At 44.8% G+C, this 21449-nt stretch overlaps 1 protein-coding gene across 1 annotated transcript; it reads right to left on the bottom strand.

The window, feature by feature from the left end:
- Positions 1–1200: 1200 nt before the first annotated feature.
- On the bottom strand, positions 1201–19465 carry LOC140722959 (NACHT, LRR and PYD domains-containing protein 3-like). Its single transcript, XM_073037580.1, has 8 exons — positions 19417–19465; positions 14311–14477; positions 13445–13616; positions 13276–13341; positions 3293–5060; positions 2807–2893; positions 2506–2673; positions 1201–2346 (listed from the first exon to the last, which is right to left on the bottom strand). Exons 1-8 carry the CDS (start codon positions 19463–19465, stop codon positions 2259–2261), a joined length of 2565 nt encoding a protein of 854 aa, XP_072893681.1. The 3' UTR covers positions 1201–2258.
- Positions 19466–21449: the final 1984 nt, after the last annotated feature.

Raw genomic sequence — 21449 nt, 5'->3', positions numbered from 1 at the left:
TGGAGCATCTCTTGACCCTGTGAACTTTCTCTCGGAGGCCTAAGCTGGAACATCGTTTGAGAGGGTGAAATCTGGCGTCAGGTCCTGATGACGATCTGAAACCCTTCGCCAAACAGCTGGCTGCAGTTTTCAGAGACACCTTCAATCATTTTTCGCGCGAGGAGTAAGTTCCCATCTGCTTCTAATGAGCTGCAATCATACCAGTGCGCAAGAAGCTTCAACGGCTGTCGCCCATTTACATTTACATTTACTGTGATGGAGTACTTAGACTAGTGATTGATTATAGCTAAACAGGGACCGGGACCTATTGTAAATTGCGGGACGTCATAAGAAGTCTACGGCCGATGCAATCTCATTGGCTCTCCTCTTGGCTTTGGATCACATGGACAAAATCAATAACACGTCAGGCTGCTAGTTGTTGATGCAACCCATTATAAGCTCATTACGAATGAACAAACTCCAAAACCTCGGTCTCCGTGCTTCGCTCTGCAACTAGCGAGGATGCCTAAAACTTTTGCATTGTACTAGAATTGTCAACGTGGAGTGGAGAACGAGTTTGTATATCTATCGGGAGCAAAGAATGTTTGGAAAGGCTCGTGGGGAGCGCCGTAGAAAGATCATGGGACATGTGGCCGAGAAGCAGAGCCACGGTCAGGGGTGGGGATTTGTAGTGTAGGTGCAGACACATCCAGCCCTGAAAATAGACGATGCTTTTTGATTCCAAATAATTGGTTTATTGATTATTACAGAATGCCTCTCTGGTGATTCCCGCTTCTTCTCCATTTTTCCATCCATGATTCCCCTCTCCCTCTTCCCTTTCCGCAATCAGACTTCCATAGGGACCCTTGTCAGAATCAAGTTTATCTTCACTCATGAAATTATGTCATGAAATTAAATGCTTTAAATTATTATTGTGGTAGCAGTACAGTGCATGCATAACTCTACCACAGTACTATGCCGTTATCAGAGTGCTGTAGTTACTTCATACTCTAAGTACTATAGTATAGCTATATATGTGCGTAAAACGTTTGTACAAAACTGTATAAATTTGTCAATTATACAAATACTGTTGGTAGAATTTCAGATGGTGAAGAGGAGGGGTGCGGGGGCAAGGTAGATCTGCTGGTTGAGTGTTGTCGCAACAACAACCTTATACCCAGCGTCAATAAGATCAGTAAATTCATTGTGGATTTCAGGAAGGTGTAGTCAATTGAACACGTACCAGCCCTGGTCGATGGATCAGCAGGAGAAAGCGTAAACGGTTTCAATTTGCTTGGTATCAACATCTCAGAAGAGCTGTCCTGGGCCCAAGGTGTTAATGAAATTACAAAGAAGGCACAAGAGGAGCTCTGTTTGATTAGGAGTTTGTGGACACGGTGTGAAGTTAAAGACTCTCACAAATGTCTGAAGATGTGCGTTTGATTGCATTCTAACTGGTTAAATCTCCGTCTGCTCAGTATTCAATAAAGCTACGGGACATTGAGGACTAAGCTTCTATCATGGACAATAAACTCCCCAGCATCGAAGATATCTTCAAAAAGCGATGTTTCAAAAACACGGCATCGATCATAAAGGACTCTCATCACACAGGACATGCCTTCTTCTAATTTCTGACATCAAGAAGAAGGGAGAGGAACCCGAAAACACATATTCCACTTTTTGGGATCAGCGACTTCTCCTATACCTTGAGATTTAAAAATCGATAGTGAACGAGGGAAAACAATGCATGACAGACTGAACAATCAGTCGTGCTTTTCTCCGTTTCGTTGCATGGGGAACAGCTGATTGTGAAATCACAATTCGCGATAGCATTCATTATCGTGACAAATCTGGTGACAAGAAGGGACTTAATTGACAGTTTGACATTATTATGTCGTCAGACTACTGTGTGAATTACAGTAAAATTTCCCGCTGCACCATCTGCAGAAAAGCGACGAGTGATTTTCTTCCCCGATCATCTAACCCTGGGCAGCGAATGTGTTCCCAGGCTGGGACACACCCATGATTTCTCTAGTCCAAATGCACATGTCCCCACTATGGGGCGAGTACCTTGCACCTGGGAAAATCAGCGTCGGATGAACAGCCAACTGTGCCACCTGGTAGCAGGATCGCGTATCCAGCCGCCATATGCTCAGCTCGAACCGGGATCTACTGGAAGCTTTGATAGAAATCTCAAACTTGCCCGTTAAAAGGAAGTACGGATAATCAGCCCAAAGTGTTTCTATTCCGCTGGTCATGCTGTTCACATAGAGAGCCGATCACAGGATTACTGCCAGTCCTGGTCTGGGTTCCTGCAAAGATCTAAATTCCTTCTCCCCGGTCCGACTGAATGCATTGTCCCTCAGCCTGAAGAAGATGGAATAATAAGGAAGAAATGAACGGATTACACTGTGTGAACAACAGCGATCTGCGCTAATATTTCAACACGATGTTATCGAAAAATATTATTAGAGGAAACAGTAACACCAGTGATTTTATCTACTGAACAGAAGCACAAAGACTCACTCGATCCACTGAAGGCTTGCGGCGGTCAGTATGAAGCGACGGAGAGCGGGGACAGATCGATCTGTGAATGAGTTCGATCCCAGATCCAATACATTCAGAGAAGTGTTTTCACTGAGAGCGGAGGCGAGATCCTCGGTGCAAGAATCAGTGAGACCTGTCTTGTACAGACTGAAGATGAGAGAGATGAAAGACACGCAGAGAAACGTGACAGGGTGAAAATCCCCAATGTTTATCAGTAACACAATTAATGGTCATAACAATCTTCAACCTGAAACAAATTCTCCAGTATTTTGGAACTTACCCCAGATTCTGGATTTTACACTCCGGGTTTCTTAGAGCCATAGACACCAGTTTCGCTCCCGAATCTCCCAGGTCATTACTGCCTAGTCTAAACACAACAGGACAGAAAGGAAAACGATAGGATTGAAACTCCATGTCCGGTATTACAGGATATAACTTTCATGTTGCAGGAAACACTTCAGGAGATTAATAAATAAACGTAATTATTTCCCGCACTGCCCGCCGCTCAGTCATTTACGGAACGTCAGTAATTTATTTAATACAATTCTCTCAGTTTTTCGCCTAATTTAGCCTCATTCCGTCGATTGCAAAATTTTCCGCATGGGAACGGTAGGGGGCGAAAGAGATAACGTTGTCAGAGTTGGTGAATTTATCATTCATTCATCGGTGGAACAGGGAGCCATCCTTCAAACACAGGGCAGGAGGCACAGGCACAGAAACAAAAGAAAGCGCAAACTATTTACAGTTTAGAAATGAATATATTTACCCTAATTGCTGGCATTTGTGCAGCACGAGAACCAGACGCTGGAGGCCTTCACTCTCGATGCGGCAACCCCATAGATCGAGATGTTTGACTGAATCGCAGAACTCAATGGCGTAAGACAGGACGGCGCAGTCAATCGGAGTGAATCGCAGTCCACTAAATGAGAGTGTTTCCATAGATCCCAGTATGGCCTGAGCCAGTCCACTATTCTGCGACTCAAACAGGTAGTGCAACGTATTAATGAGATTCCGTTTTCCGGCTTCGCTCCATGTGTTTCGAGCTTGACGTGCAACTTCCTCCTTCACCCAATCAATCACCCGGCAGATTGTTTGATGTGGAAATGGGCCAAGAAACTCTTCCAAGCGCCATGCTGACCCTGGGGAAGAGAGACCCGCAACAAAACGGAGGAATACCTCAAATCGCCCATCCGTCGTACTTTGGACTTCACTCAGGAGCCTCACAATGTCTCTACGTTCTGGAGTCAGGAATTGTGCAAGGGCGGCTACAAACTCCTGGATGGTCAGGTGTGGGAATGTGTACACCACGCTCCGGGCAGAATCCTCTCTCTCCAAAAGCTCCATCAGGAACCCGGACAGGAACTGGGAAGACTGTAGATTGTACTTGATCAAATCTCCATCTGTAAACACAATCTTCCTCTCAGACACTCCTCTGAAGGCCATCTGACCAACCCGCAGTAACACATCACGGGGGTTGTCAATCTCACGGCCGTGGTTTTTCAGAATGTTGTATATATAGTAGGAATACAGTTGGGTGATGGTCTTGGGAACACGCTGGAGCTCCCTGTCTCTTTTTGTGAAGAAGGGGCCCAGGGCCAGGGCGAGGATCCAGCAGTAGGAGGGGTTGTAGCTCATGGTGTACAGAATCCCGTTCTCCTCAACGTATTTAAAAACATCTGCTGCCACTGCCTGGTCTTTGAAAAACTTGTTGAAATATTCCTTCCTTTGCTCACCAACAAATCCCAGGATTTCCGACCAGACCCTGATATCTGCCTTTTCTAATAAATGTAACGCCGTGGGGCGGGTGGTCACCAGCACTGAACACCCTGGGAGCAGCTTGTTCTGGATTAAACTGTACACGATGTCAGATACTTCACACACACGTTCTGGATCTGTGCACATGTACAAAGGTTCCGTGTCTCCTGAATTGTTGCCAAAGTCGATTCTGTACTTGAATTCATCCAAACCATCGAAAATAAAAAGTAGTCCCTCTGGGTTCTTCCAGAGCTCTGCCACAATATTCCCCAAGTAAGGATACTGATCCAGAATCAAGTCTCTCAGGTTTATTCTACAGTTAATTAAGTTTAAATCCCGGAAGTTGAAACTGAATACAAACTGGAATTCATGGTATATTTGCCCTGTGGCCCAATCATAAACAATCTTTTGTATCATTGTTGTTTTCCCGATGCCCGGGACGCCGGCGACAACAGCAGAACTCCCAGTAGGACATTTCTTGAAGTATTTCTTTATTTCACGTAGAAATCGACGTGAGTAACTTTTGTGGAACAAGTGTTCGGTCGGGATTTTATCCAGCTCCCTCCGGAGATGTTTCTCTCTCCACTCTTCATGGTCTCTGCCTCTTGCCAGCAGCTCATGTTCCACCAGCCTCCGATCTCGAACAGTTGAAATGACCGTGAGCTCAGCGTATCGATCAACCAGCTGGAAAACCTTCACCTTCTCCTTCATCAATATGGTGCTCACTCTCAGAGTTTCAGTTTGCACCCGCAAAGTCTCCTTGTGTTTATCTTGAGCCGCTTCAAATATAAGAAATTAAGGCGTTTATTCAAATATGTTCTTTAATGTAAGAATAATCAGAATCAGAATCAGAACCACGTTTGCTCGCACTGTCACATGCGAAAAGTTATTTTGCGGCAGCAGTGGTGTGTAATACATAAGGATACTGTAAGATATAATAAGAATATATAATAAATTGTCAGTACAAAATTTACTGACTCATAACTCATAAGCTGCTCTTCATGTGTGCATGGACCTTTCAGTAATGTTCTATCAAAAGAGAAGAAAATATTGTATATGTCTTCATTCTCCTGTACCTTTCCGCCTGACAGTAGTAGCGAGAAAGAGGACATGTTCCGGATGGTAAGAAAATAGAAAGATAGAAAACCTACAGCACAATACAAGCCCTTCGGCCCACAATGCCGTGCCTAATATGTACTCATTTTAGAAATTACCTCGGGTTACCTCGAGCTCCCTACTTTTCTAAGCTCCTTGTGGCTATCCAGGAGTCTCTTAAAGGACCATATTGTATCCGCCCCACTACACTCGCCAGCAGCCCATTCCACGCACTCACGACTCTCTGCATAAAAAAATACCTACCGCTGACATGTCCACTTCCAAGCACCTTAACACTGTGCCCTCTCGTGTTAACCGTTTCAGCCCTGGGGAAAAAGCCTCTGACTATCGACACGACCATTGCCTCACATCATCTGATACACCTGATTGCTGGATGACGCCTTTCTGGGAGATCACTTATTTACAATAACCTCGATGCGTGGAAGACCCATAATGAAGCTCTCCGCATGTTTATTTCCTTTTAATCTTTTGCATTAACCACTGAACACCATTTAGAACTCCATCCATAGTACATCTGCTGAAATTTGCTGGAGGATTTGGTGACATACCAGACTATCTCAAATTCCAACTGAAATGCAGCCGCTGGCTTCCTTCGTCGGAATTACATCAGTATGCTGGGCCGACGGCAGAGCTTCAGAGTTATTGACGCCCAGGAACTGAAACTGCTCACCCTATCCACTGCTGCCTCTCAGTCCGACCTAGTCTGTGTTCCCTTGACATTGCTTCTTGGCCACAATGAATTCCTTAGACCTGGTGTGCAAGGCTGCTTCAAAGATACCATTCATCTTAATGATCTATGCGCCTCCTCGTCACTGTCTGAGATTGTGCAGACAGCATTTCCAGCGAATTCAGATATCGTGTTTGCACTACGCCTGGTCACAACGTCATTAATTAGAAAACGTATACGATGTCTTTGATGATTGCCATCGAGAAAGAGCTGTTTTGTACAGATTCCCTTATACCTGTGAGAGCTCAGAGATACAGATGGAAAGTGAACTACGAAGATCGAGGTTTTGAAGTTTATTGATTCGTTCTGAGGATCTGTCTATAGCTCGTAAACTGTGGCAAGTTTTCAGATATTCTGAATGTGAGCAGTTAGAGACTTGTCGCCAGACATTAAATGAGACCTTCCCCATTTCATTATTGCTTAAACTATTATTGCCTATTATTTGGCTGGTGACAATGCTCGTCTCTACCTCTGCAGAATAAGTAGAGGCGGATTCTATAGGCTCTTTTAAGAGACTTTTGGATAGGTACATGGAGGTTAGAAAAATAAAGTCTATAGGTAAGCCTAGCAATTTCTAAGGTAGGGAGATGTTCGGCACCACTTTGTGGGCCGAAGAGCCTGCATTGTACTGTATTTTTTAATGTTTTTATCTTTCTAGAATATGTGTTATTTCTTGGAAAAGAAACGTGACGACAGTCACTGTTCTGCTCCATCTGGTATCACAGTCGTGTCCAGTAACTATTTATCATCACACTCAACGGCCCAATAATCGCTTCCCTTTACCACAGTAGTCGTTTTAGGTATATATGGGTTTCGAAATGAATGAGAATTGTTTGTTTTTTTTTCACTGATGGTCTACCAGGACCCATTCAGTTACAGAGTTCATGTTCTTTCTCTTTATAGCAACATCCTTACAGGTTTTCATCTGCTCTACAAGGAATTAAATGAATTGGAGCCAAATCGTAAACAAGTAGTGAACAAATTTTCAAATGTATTTGAAGTCCCCAGTCAGCGACAACGTCTCAAGAATTGTAAACATAATTATGAGATTTTATTGTATTTGTCATGTTTTCCGACCTAGAGAGGAGTGTATGGAGTTTCAAAATTCATCAGTCAAGGGTTTAAAGGATTTCTACTTTTCCCGGATCATTTCAAATTGCAGTTGGTATCATAATGCTTTGGGATACTTTGAATTCTGACCTGAGATTAAATACAAACATAGAAAACACAATAATGCCCTTCTGCCCAGAAAGCTGTGCCGATCATGTACCTGCCTTAGAAATTAGTAGGCTTACACATAGCCTTCCAACTTTCTAAGCTCCATGTACCTATCCAAAAGTCTCTTAAAAGACCCTATCGTATCCGCCTCCACCACCGCTGCCGGCAGCCCATTCCACGCACTCACCACTCTCTCAGTAAAAAAAACTTACCCCGACATCTCCTCTGTACCTACTCCCCAGCACCTTAAACCTATGTCCTCTTTGGCAAACATTTCAGCCCTGGAAAAAGCCTCTGACTATCCACACGACCAATGCCTCTCATCATCTTATAAACCTCTATCAGATCACTTGTCATCCTCCGTCGCTCCAAGGAGTAAAGGCCGAGTTCACTCAAACTATTCTCATAAGGCATGCTCCCCAATCCAGGCAACGTCTTTGTAAATCTCCTCTGCACCCTTTCTATGGCTTCCACATTCTTCCTGTAGTGAAGCGACCAGAACTGAGTACAGTACTCCAAGTGGGGTCTGACCGGGTCTTATATAGCTGCAACATTACCTCTCGACTTCTAAATTAAATTCCACGATTGCTGAAGGCCAATACACCGTACACCTTCATAACCACAGAGTCAACCTGCGCAGCTGCTTTGAGCGTCCTATGGACTCAGACCCCTAGATCCCTCTGATCCGCCACAGTGCCAAGAGTCATACCATTAACACTATATTCTGCCATCATATTTGATCTACCAAAATGAACCACTTCACAGTTATCTGGGTCGAACTCCAACTTCCACTTCTCAGCCCAGTTTTGCATCCTATTAATGTCCCGCTGTAACCTCTGACAGCCCTCCACACTATCCACAACACCTCCAAACTTTGTGTCATCAGAATACTTACTATCCCATCCCTCCACTTCCTCATCCAGGTCATTTATGAAAATCACGAAGAGAAGGGGGACCCAAAACGGATCCCTGAGGCACACCACTGGTCACCGACCCCTACAGATTATGACCCGTCTACTACCACTTGCCCTTCTGTGGCATCCAATTCTGGATGTACAAAGCAATATTCCCTTGGACCCTAGGCCTCCTTACTTTCTCAATAAGCCTTGCATGGGGTAGCTTATCAAATGCCTTGCTGAGATCCATATACATGACATCTACTGCTCTACCTTCATCAATGTGCTTAGTCACAACCTCAAGAAATGCAATCAGGCTCGTAAGGCAGGACTTGGCCTTGACAAAGCCATGCTGACTATTCCTAATCATATAATGCTGCTCTAAATGTTAATAAATCCCGCCTCTCAGGATCTTCTCCATCAACGTACCAATCTCTGGTCTGCAGTTTCCTGGGCTATCTCTTCTTCCTTTCCTGAATAAAGGAACAATATCCGCAAACCTCCAATCCTCCGGAACCTCACCCATCCTCATTGATGATCATCGCCAGAAGCGGAGCAATCTCCTCCATCGACTTCCACAGTACCCTGGGGTACATTACATCCGGTCCCGGCGACTTATCTATCTTGATGCTTTCTAAAAGTTCCAGCACATCCTCTTTCTTAATATCTACATGTTTAAACTTTTCAGTCCGCTGCGGGTCATCACTACAATCACTGAGATCCTTTTTCATAGTGAATACTGAGGTAAAGTATGCATTAAGTACCTCTGCTATTTCCGCCGGTTCCAAACACACTTCCCCACTGTCACACTTGATAGGTCCTATTCTCTCACGTCTCTTTCTCCTGCTCTTCTCATACCTGTGGAATGCTTTGGGGTTTTCCTATGTCTATCACGGTATTCCTCAGCAGCTTGCAAAAGCTACCTGAAGAATATGAGATTGCTCAGCATCGGGACCTTGCGAAGGATTTCAAATATAATCAAATAAAATTCAAGTTTCATTATCATTCAACCATACATGAATACACCCGAACGAAGCCACGACCACACACACACACACACACACACACACACACACACACACACACACACACACACACACACACACACACACACACACACACACACACTAGCACAAACACACACACACACTCAAAGGTATATTTGAGTATATTTGGTATATTTCAAAAGTGATTGTAGGAAGGTATGGGAGGCGTCCAAGGTTTCGTTTTGAACTGAGAGCAGCAGGGGCAATGAACACAGTACCGAGAGAAGTAGTAGAGTTAGAATCATTCAGGACATTCCGAGGACTCTCAGAGAGGCACATGGAGTAAAGGAAAGTGAAGGCCTATATGGGACAGCAGGGTTAGATTGATGTTTGAGTAAGTTAAAATATCGTATCCTCTCGTATTTGATTTGATATTGCTACCTGTGTAAACTCGTTGTCTGTGCATGATTATTTTAAACACGCCTTAAATGTTATCATTGTTTTTGTTTCTACCATTTCTAATGGGACTGCTCGGGTACCGAGCACCCTGTGGGCTAAAACCTGTTTAGAAACGTTCATTAAAACACCCCTCCCGCTATGGTCACCTGTATACACTTCCCCTACCATTAGTCTTTTCCACCCTCGAAGAATATTCTTTCATTGTCTGTCCCTTCTGTTCCTCTCTCAATCGAGTGGTTTCTCATTCTCCAAACTCCAAATAAACAATCCAGGTATGTCCTTTCTCTACTTAGATCTAATACTCTCTAAAGTGACGACATCCTAACGAGACTTTTCTGCACATGCTCCAAAACCGTCAGCCTTCCTGTAATGCGGTCACCAGAATACGCGAAATACAATTTCACCACAGTACTGAGGTGTTGCAGTTTAACCTCCCGACTTTTATACTTAACATCCAGGCCCACAAATTCAAACATTATTTATGGCCATATATGTTGTGCTGCCACTCCAAGAATGCATGGACCTTGCCATTACCTGTGCAGTCGGCTCTTCAATTGGATCTCACAAGATGAGTTCGGCTGTGACGAATCACAAGAGTGAGTTGCGCAAATGGAGCTAATTTTCAACCAGTTCGCAGTTAAGATTCAAAAGGCAGAGCTTCAGGGCAGTTTCTCTGAAACGGCCTGCGACTAATCATCGAGTGGGATGCAATTGAAAGGGCGAATGATAATAATGCAAGTGTAAACGGAACGGCCGCTCTATTAAGTGCGCCGGTGTTGGTTTGCGTTGCTTAGCTGAGATCGGACTTGGGACAGGTAAAGTATTGTCAAGTTTCTCTCCTTTTTGTACGATGGTGCTAAATCACTAAAAAGGATAAAAAGGCCCTGGTGGGAGTTATATCCAGACACCTAAACAGTAGTGAGGATGTGATGTATAAATCACCAAGGGCGACAGAAAATGCATGCCGAAGTGACAATGTCACAATAGATATGCGGGATTTAAATATACAGATGTATTGGGAAAATCAGGTTGGTGTTGGATCCCAGGAGGCGAAATTTCCAGATTATCTCCGAGAGGGCTTTTCAGAGCAGTTCGTGGTTGTGCCCTGGATTGTTTGTTGTGTAATGAACCAGAATTTATTAGAGAACATGAGTTATCAGAACCCTGATCATAATATGATGGATTTTACAATAAAATTTGTCAAGGAGAAGCTAAAGGCAGATGGTTCAGTATTACGGGATAGTAAAGGGATTTACAGGGACATGAGAAGAGAATTGGCCGATATTGATTGGGAAAGAACACCGGCAGGGATGACGGCATAGTAGCAGTAGCTTGAGTTTATGGAAGCTATTTGGAAGGCCCACTACATGTAGATCCGAAAGAGAAATAAGCTTTCTAAGGGCAGATGACACAACTGTGGCTTACAAGAGAAGTCAAAACCAATATAAAAGACAAAGATATGGCATATGATAGAGAAATGTTTTGGGAAGTTAGAGGTTTCTAAAGCCTTTAAAATCCAACAGAAGGCAATGGAATGGTCATTTAGAAGGAAATGGTGGAATATGAGAGTAGGAGAGCAAATAACATTAAACAGGATGCCAAAAGTTTTTTTCGGATAGGTAAAGTGTCAAATAGGAGCAGGAATGGATGTCTAGCCGCTGGAAACGAAGCTGCATAGGTAGTACTGGGGGCAAAAAATTGGCGGACGAACTTTTTATCAGTCTTTGCTGCAGAACACACTGAGAGTACGATTTAAGTTCAAGAGTGTAAGCGGTTAGAAATGTGTGATGTTGCCATTGTTAGGTAGAATGTCCTTGGGGAGCTGAATGATCTCACCGTAGATAAATCGGATGGATCAAATGGTGTACGCCCCAGGGATCTAAAAGAGGTGGCCGAAGAAATTGTAGAGGCATTAGTAATGATCTTTCAATATTCTGTGTAGTCTGGAACGTTTCCGGAAGACAGGATATTTGCAAATGTCTCTCAAATCTTAAGGAATTGAGAGAGGCAAATGAAAGAAAATTATAGGACAGTTAGCCTGACCTCAGCAGTTGGGAAGATGTTGGAATCGATCGATAAGGATGTGGTTCCACGATACTTGGAAACACATGATAAAGTAGGCTGCAGTCAGCATGGGGTTTACAAGGCAAAATATTGCCTGACAATTCTGTTAGAATTCTTTGAAGACATAACAATCAGGATAGACAAAGAAGAATCGGCTGATGATTTGCACTTGGATTACCAGAATAACTTTGTCAAGGTGCTGCACATGAGGCTTCTGAACAAGTTCTGAATCCATGGTAATGCAGGAACGATATTAGCATCGATAAAACTATGGTTAATTGGCGGGAGCCAGAACCTTGGAACAAAGGAAAATTTTCCGTTGACCTGCGGTGACTAGTGGTGTTCCACAAGGGTCTATGTTTGGTCCGCTTCTTTTTAAGTGACATGTAAATGACTTGGATGACAGAATTGATGGTTTTGTTACAAAATTTGCGGACTATACAAAGCTAGAAGTAAGGGTTGATAGTTTTGAGGAAGTCGAGAGATGTCAGAAGGTAGTTTAGGAGAATGAGAGAAGTGGCGGATGGAACTCAGTGTCCCGAAATGTATAGGCACGCATTTTAGTAAAGAAATAGAATGGTGACTATTAAAAAGAAAAAGAAGCTTATCTGTGGCCCTAACGGGGGTCCCTTCAGAACTGAGATGACGAGCTTTTATTTTCAGTGGTGTATCTGAGGAATTCGTTGCCTTGGGCATCTGTTGAAGCCAAGATTTATGCATATGTAAGGCAGAGGTTGTTTGATTCTTGATTGGTCACAACATGAAGGGATACAGGAAGAAGGCAGGAGTTTGTGGCTGAGAGGGATGATCAGTTAGCCATGACGAAATGTGGTAGGTGGGTTTAATGGCCTAATTCTGCTCCTATATTGTATCGTCCAGTGGTCTAAGTGCAGGACACAACACATATCTGGATTCAGAATAACGTGTTTCTTCTCCTCCCACAGTTCAACTGTTCTGTTTCCTGCTGAGGAATCCATTGACAATATTGCTCGCTGTCCATAATTCCCCCACTTTATTGCGTCTTCCGCAAACCTGCAGCTATTCCACGCACATTTTCGTCACTAATCTTCACTGAACAAAGCTAGTGTCTGACTTCCAGTTAGGAGAAAATTTCCCAACACACGCAGTGTCTTTCATTGCTAAGTCATTTTCAAATCCAAACCCCTAAATCATCATGAGTCTCAAGGGGATTTTTAAGCTTTCCACGAGGAACGATTTCACAAACTTTACCTAGATTGATGTATATCACATCTGAAGCCTTTTCTCCATCAGTCATCTTTACCATCTCCTCATAAAATCTCAGTCAGGTTTTTAAGAGATTACACAATCCCGAAGAAATCTTAATCGTCTATCCCAAATAAGTTTGTGCTGCCGCAAATGTGAGAAAACCTGGTGCCATTAAATCTTTCCGCGTAAGTTTTGCCACTGATGTAAATTTCAGCGGACTATAATTCCTAATTTGCCACGTGCTGATTCTAAAACCTCAGTTGTTTGTAAACTATGAAATCTAGAGTAGTTCTTGTCCTACCTTGCATATGACAGAGCACTCTGGATAAACCCCGCTCAGTGTCCATATAGGCGAACAGACCTGAACCTAATGAAGGAAAGGCATTTTCCAGTAAACGAGCTTGAATAAATGTAGGAAAACAGGTTGCGTTTAAATCTGAACTTGACTACACTGTCTAAAGTTGCCGTACCGTGCTCCTCGATTTCTTGCACTATTTTCTTCAGCTTCGGTAAGGTCTGGCGCATTTCTATGAAAGACTCCCACATCACCCTCCGAGCCCGAGACCCTTTCTCCATTACTAGGTTCAGAAGTAGTTTGGAGCCGCTCTTCCTGCTACCTTTTTCAGCGAGTTGAGTAACCTTCTGCAATAAGTGATAAAAAAATATATAAATACGTATAACATATGATCCTCTGTTCATGAATGTGTCATCTTCTGATTCATTTTTTTTCTGAACAGAAAGCGAGCCGTGGACATGTACAAATATGATGAAAGTACCTTGGTTAAACTTATTTCTCTCCTCCTACATGACCTCCTTAACTATTAAAGCGGTGCAGAAGTATGTGTTCTAGAACTTTTGACGCCTTTAGAATTACAATTTATAGTACAGAGAAAATAGAATTAAAAAGAATGCAAGTTGGAAATACTTAGATCCTGACACCGGACTCACTTTATCTCGCCAGATCTATGAAATGTCTCTCAAGTGTGCAACCAAAATTACATTTTCAGGAATCTTGGGCAGCTTATGGATATTAGCTGGTAATATGTTACTAAATGTATGAGTTTGGTTTACATGCTCTTACGAAAGAGTGAGCTTTAGTTGCTTGAATACCCAGACGCAATGTATCCACGTGGACAACCGTTATAATGAATCAAATGAAGACAAAGGTGGCGGGGACCTGCCATAAAGATTACCTTAGGAGTTACCATGAATAAATGGCTATTGTCCAAATGCAGTATGAAAATCTGTCATGAGCGCTGGTGCCGGAAAGGTAACTTCCTGTCTTTGAAATTCTGCCTCCATTGGCATAAACTCTGTCTACATTTCTCCTACTTACGTGATACTCTTGGCCGGTGAATTGGTCTGCGCCTGTTAACATGAGACTGATGCCCTCCACCCCCTCTTCAATCGCCTGCTCCAGTCGGTCTCGGTAGAATCTCGTCAACTGCAGCAACTGGTGATCGTCACAATTTGACAAGAAACACGTGATTTTGGAGTTCGGATCTGTAAACAAAGCATCCAGAATCTGAAAACATGCCTCACCACTCTCCATATATTTCGAAGTGTTAACCCCAGATATAAAGCTGCGGACTCATCTCGTGCACGTAGAACCAGACATGTGGCACTGACAAGAAGAACATAAATTACAGACAACTGAACAAAGCGTAGCTAAATTGTGAGAGATAAATGAGCGTTCTGGGGCAAGATTGCTTACTACCTCAACGATAACTTCCACTCAACGTCAGTAGAACAAAGCAGCTGATTTTTGACAGACGAAAGGGAAAACTCGGCGAACATACACCTACCTACATTGCGCCGAAAAATATCTGAAATCCAAATGCTTCCCGTGTGCAGAGTGGGAATACTCTCTCTTCTGAACATATTGTCCCTGGCTGCATCAAGCGCAGTCACGTTCCTCTAAAATTCGTCGTCCAATTCGATAGGAAAGGAACTGCAGCTCACACGTTGTTCTCACAACTCTAGCCCAGCTGATCTTGAGTATTATAGTTTTGTTCTTCAAATCAAACTACGGAAGTTAAATCTTGCCATTCTTTTATTCATGTAAACGCAATAATCCTATTGCTCACACATTAAAACACGTTCTTAGAGAATCCTACAGCATGCGCAGGCCATCTGCCTAATTCTTCAGCGGCATCTGGAAGTTATCGTTGAGGTAGTAAGCAATCTTGCCTCAGAACGCTCATTTATCTCTCACAATTTAGCAACGCTTTGTCCAGTTGTGGGTACCTTTCCTTATAAACCCTGTCCCCATCACTTCGCCCACAGCGATAAATGCCTCAGAGATTCAGATTTTCATCGACATACGTCTCAAATACTCAAAAATACAACTGCAGATGTTGTGGATCAAAGGATACGTACACAACGCTGGAAGAACTCAGCATCCGTGAGAAAAGAGCAGCCAACGTTTCGGGCCGAGACCCTTCATCAGGAATGGGGGGGGGGGGGAGAGGGCCGAAGCCCAGTAATAGAGATAAGGGAGGTGGTAGGGCTAGAGGCCCCAGGTGGAGAACCAATCAGAGGAAAGATAAAGGGGAGAGGGGATAAGCATGAAAGAACTGTAGAGATAAAGGAGCAGAAAACTGAAAGGGGAGCGAGGCAGAGAGAGAACTGGGATAGGGGGAGGGGGAGGGAATTACCGGAAATTGGAGAATTCCTTGTTCATGCCCTCAGGCTGGAGGCTACACAGACGGTAGATGAGGTGTTGCTCCTCCAACCTGAGTTTGGCCTCATCATGGCAGTAGAGGAGGCCATGTATGGACATATCTAGATGGGAATGAGAGGCAGAGTTGAACGGGGTGGCAACCTGGAGGACCTGCCTATTGTGACGGACGAAGCGGTCCCCCAATCTGCGTCGGGTCTCGCCGATGTAGAGGAGGCCGCACCGGGAACACCGGATGCAATAGACAACTCCAGCAGACTCGCAGGTGAAGTGTTGCCTCACCTGGAAGGACTGTCTGGGGCCCGGAATGGTGGTAAGGGGGGAGGTGTGGGGACAGGTGTAGCATTTGCGCTTGCAGGGATAAGTGCCGGGTGGGAGTTCTGTGGGGAGGGACGTGTGGACCAGGTAGTCGCGGAGGGAACGATCCCTGCGAAAAGCTAAGAGGGAGAGGGAGGGAAAGATGTGTTGGGTGGTGGGGTCCTGTTGAAGGTGACGGAAGTTGCGGAGGATAATGTGTTGGATCCGGAGGCTGGTGGGGTGGTAGGTGAGGACAAGGGGGACCTTGTCCCTGTTGTGGTGACGGGAGGATGAGTTGAAGGCTGAAGTGCGGGAAGTGGAGGAGATGCGGGTGAGGGCATCTTTGATGACGCCAGAAGGGAAACCGCGATCCTGAAAGAAAGAGGACATTTGAGAAGTCCTGGAACGGAAAGCCTCATCCTGGGAGCAGTTGCGGCTGAGACGGAGGAACTGGGAATAGTGAATGGCATTTTTGTATTGGGCAGGGTGGGAAGAGGTATAGTCAAGATAGTTATGGGAGTCTGTGGGTTTTTAGAAGATGTCAGTGGATAGTCTGTCTCCGGAGATGGAGACCGAGAGATCAAGAAAGGGGAGAGAAGTGTCCGAGATGGACCAAGTGAATTTAAGGGCTGGGTGAAAGTTAGAAGCAAAGTTGATGAAGTTGACGAGATCAGCATGGGTGCAGGAAACAGCACCAATGTAGTCGTCGATGTAGCTGAGGAAAAGTTGGGGATTGCTGCCAGTATAGATTTGGAGCATAGACCCACAAAGAGGCAGGCATAGCTGGGGCCCATGCGAGTGCCCATGGCAACACCCTCGATCTGGAGGGTGAACCAGAGGAGAAGTTATTGAGAGTTAGAACAAGCTCCGCCAACCGGAGAAGTGTGGTGGGGCTGGGGAACTGGTGGGGTCTGTTATCCAAAAAGTAGTGGAGGGCTTTGAGGCCTTCTTGATGTGGGATGGAGGTGTATAAGGATTGAGCATCCATAGTAAAAATGAAGCGGTCGGGGCCGGGCAATTGGAAGTTATTGAAGAGGTGAAGGACATGGGATGTATCCTGGATGTAGGTGGGGAGAGTCTGAACTATGGGGGATAAAATGGAGTCCAGGTAGGCAGACACAAGTTCGGTGGGGCAGGAGCAGGCTGAAACTATGAGTCTGCCGGGAAGGTCAGGCTTGTGGATCTTGGGGAGGAGGTAAAACCGAGTTGTGCGGGTTGTGGGAATTATGAGTTTTTTGGCTGAGGGAGGAAGGTGTCCGGAGTTGATCAGGGTGGAGATGGTGCGTGAGACAGTGGATTGATGTTTTTTGGTGGGGTCCCGTGGCAGGAGTAAGTACGAGGAGGTGTCGGAGAGCTTCCGTTTGACCTCAGTGAGGTAGAGGTCCGTCCGCCAGACTACTCAGCACCACCTTCGTCTGCAGGTTTGATGGTTAGTGCGGAGAGAGTGGAGGGCTGTGCGTTCAGAGGGAGTGAGGTTAGAATAGGAGAGAGGGGTGGTGAAGTTGAGACAGTTGATGTCTCGGCGACAGTTAGAGATGAAAAGGTCGAGAGCAGGTAGAAGGCCCGATGGGGTTGTCCAGGAGGAGGAGGAGCATAGAAGCCGAGATAATGGATCATCGCTGGGGGGAAGGGGGAATCCTTGTTGAAGTAATAGGCTCGGAGACGTAGGCGGCGGAAGAAGTGTTCAGCATCATGGCGGGCACGGAACTCACTGAGGTGGGGGCGGAGGGGGACAAAACTGAGGCCCTTACTGAGGACAGAGCGTTCTACCTCAGATAGGGGAAGGTCGGGGGGTGGGTGGTGAAGACACGGCAAGGGTTGGGACTGGGGTTAAGGGAGGATAAGGAGTGGGAAGCCTCAGGAGGAGGAGGGGTATTGGAATGTTCAGGGAGAGCGGGCAGAGGGGAGGATGAGGGATCGGAAGGATGGAGAGGGGATAGGGGATGAAGGAAAGGCTGGGAGTCACAACGAGAATAGGAGGTAGCAGGGGAATAGGACGGGTGTTAGAACCGCGGCAGCACCGAGAGTCCCGGCCATAGGATCCCGGTCTGAGCCAGACCCGGAGCTGGGGCCTCTGGAGCTTATAGCCCGCAGGTCGTCAAATCTGTGGTCCGAGTCCCGAGCTGGAGAGTTCATTTTCCGCCGGGGGCTGGTGCCCATGTCCAGGGGGCCGTGGTGGACTAACCCTAATCCTAACACTCTTCCAAAGTGTTATATTTATTAAATATCATTCTTAGGTCACAGCACTCAGCACTTTCCAGCTTCCTGTCGAAGCAACGCATTTCCGTTTTCTCTGAAGAACATTTGCTGGTTGATATAATAAATACAGGCATTTCCTCCTCCTTGTAATCCGTCTTGTGTCACAGCCTCGTGCTCATCTCTTCTTTTCGTGCACTGCCGGCGTAAGGAGTCCCTATATCCTTCCTAAACCTGCGAATGAAGGCCAATCTGGAGTTGGCCCTGAAACCACAATAAACCATCCTCCTCCAGAAGGGTAGATGTATGTAATTGGATAATATGATGATGATTTCTGAAACATTTTGTACCCAGAATCCCAACCAATTCCTAAGCTATGCTGCTCGCCTGGAACTTCAATTACCTGTTAGATGCACTGAGGTTGTGGCTGCAGAGGGGCCTGTCTAGTCCCTGACTGTGGAGATTGCAACTGATAGCTCCCTTCCCGTTTGTCGCCACCTTATCGTCACCGTTATCAAAACGCTCATCGTAGTTATTTTGTGCTCCAGCTTATCCCTGTTATAATTTATCGGTAATGGCGCACAACACGTCACAGACACTTTGTTTAATTGTTACGCACCAGAACTCACTTCAATTAGAAGGTATCTTATTTCTGGTTCCTTTCACATCAGGGTGACAGTCCAGCGAAACTGGAGGAGCTCTACGTCCTCTCCCATGTCTAACTGGTCTTCCCCAACTTTCACTGACTTTAGCACCTGGTGGACATTTCACTTCTCCCCAGCAATGGTGAGCCACAATCTCTGTCTCTCTGTCTGTCTGTCTCTCTCTCTCTCTCTCTCTCTCTCTCTCTCTCTCTCTCTCTCTCTCTCTCTCTCTCTCTCTCTCTCTCTCTCTCTCTCTCTCTCTCTCTCTCTCACACTCTCTCTCTCTCTCTCTCTCTCTCTCTCTCCCCCTCTCTCTCACTCTTTCTCTGCCTCCCTCTCTCTTTCTCCTTCCCTCCCTCCCTCACGCCTCGCACAAATCCCTCCTTCCCTTTCCGTCGCAATCTCTCGTTCACTGTATTTAGTTTCAATTCCCTTCTCATTCGTCGGATAATTTAATTCTTCCATCCACTTTCCCCATTATATTTCGTCTCAAGCAACCCATCACAATCCCAAAGCAGCATGCATTGCTTCCTCAGTCGCTGGCAATTCCAAATTTCGGATTGACATCCTTTGCTTTTCGTTTCAACGACAGGGATACTTTTTTAAAAATTTCCTGAAATCCTACCTTTCGCCTTTTTCCGGGGATATATGCCCACGATTGGAACGTCAGACATGATGACTGCGGGTACTCTCAGAGTTAGATTCTCTGCAATAAACATTTAATATTCAATATGAACGTGTCTTTGTAAATTTAAGTCCCTCTCGTTACCGGACCACTCATAGAATTGGAATTGTTGGCCGTTTTATCGTCACAAGGACAGAGCTGTACCACTGATACAAAACATCAACTCTATTCCTTGGTATCTGCAGAACGTTGTCATCATTTTCTGTTTTTTTTTGTTTCAAAGTTCGGTGATAAGCATCATTTTGCCTTTAAGGCATCGAGCTTGCGACCCTCCTCTGTCACTTTTATTCCTGCTGAGACTCCTTACCAAGAGGAATCACCCACATCGTCCACACCAGTATGCTCCGGAACGTTCGCAAATAGAAAATATTGGACAGCAGAACAGGTAACTGTCCCTAATGATTAACTAATCCTAAACTGGATTTACAGTTTATCACGCAGTGCTCACGTGACCATTACAGGTTGACTTGCTTGCCTTGACAGGTTCGTGCATTTTAGCCTTTTCGAAGATTATGCATTCTCTACTTAATACGATTTAAATGCATAAACAGCACGAATAACTATATAATTGATATGAATCCTTTTGCTCTTTACATGCAGTGATATTATGAGATCTTGCTGACTACATTTATATATTTATTTTCAGTCCTGTTTGTCCTTCATAGCCTCGACTCTCAGATAATGATTAATTGTACATAATCACACCAATTTCCTCTGTTTCTGCTTGCATAAGATATCACAACTCTCTCTCTCTCTCTCTCTCTCTCTCTCTCTCTTCTTAATCCTAAAAGTCAAATTGTTGCATACAGTATGAGTGAATGATATGTTCTCCACTCTGGTCAGACAACTTGACGCGAGTGTGAGTTGAGGGACTTCAGTCTTGAAAACAAAAGTGGATTTTGGAAATCCAGAGTAACATGCACAAAATGCTCGAAATAAGCAGTTTGAAAGATTATGGAGAACGGTAAGCAGTCGAATCCTGGGGTTGAACCCCTGCATCAGACATCTTCTGCCTCTCCATAGATCCCAATTTAACTGTCGATTTTGTGTGCGTTACTGATGAGTCTCCATTGACTTTCTCCTGTAAGGACTCCCTTAGTAGATCGAGTTGCAGTGAAGAGATATGTACTTTTGCAAATTGACCGGGTTTCGAATTAGGTGGGCGGGTGGATATTGTCATTGGGAGGACATGGTCTTCTCTACAGTAGTTGCTATCCCAAAAAGAAGAATAGATGATGCACCTGTGTTTACAAATCACCAATTCCATATAATGTATTAAGATCCAGAACTGGACTAGGATGTTACGAGGTTAAGAAGATGCCGTGGAATTTCATGGAATTCCCTGTCTGTAGCCGCATTTCTATTAGTTGATTCCTCTGTATCTGTTGCATGAAACCTTGTTCTTTGTGGGGGAGGGGGGGACCAAAGGAATCTGATTTGGCTGTTGACATTGTTTGAACGTTCAAATCATGTTCACTTAAATTAACAACGCTTATGAGTTATCCAAAGTAACTGTGACGGGTTTAGGAGAATTTCGCTTCCACAGCAGGGATATTCAGCATAATTAGTAGAAGAAGCGGAGGGGAGAAGGTGAGAAAGGGGTTTCAGTCAGGGGTTGACAGAAGTTTAGAATTACTTGCATGTTAACTCAATGAGAGAGATCGGACTTCCTTCAGAGTTAAAGAGTATTTTGAAGTTTACGAGAAAGTGAGTCCCTTCCGTGCACATAGCCTTTGCTGTCTCGCAGCAGGAATTTTACTTTATATAATGTGCCGCGCTGGCTTTCTGGCCGTGTGAAACATTCCTGCTCGGATCAATAGTTGGTCAGCAAAGCTGTGAGAAAACAGATAGAAGGAAAGTTGTTTGAAGGGAATGGCAACGGTGGGTTTAATAGGGCGAACGTTGGGATCAATAGGGTGAATACTTTTTCCCTACTGGCACAGACTCACTATGGCTGATGTACCCTGTTGCAC

The sequence above is a fragment of the Hemitrygon akajei genome, unplaced genomic scaffold (assembly GCF_048418815.1).
Source record: "Hemitrygon akajei unplaced genomic scaffold, sHemAka1.3 Scf000095, whole genome shotgun sequence".
Classification (NCBI taxonomy): Eukaryota; Metazoa; Chordata; class Chondrichthyes; order Myliobatiformes; family Dasyatidae; genus Hemitrygon; species Hemitrygon akajei.
This window is presented reverse-complemented; position numbering and strand designations above follow the sequence as displayed.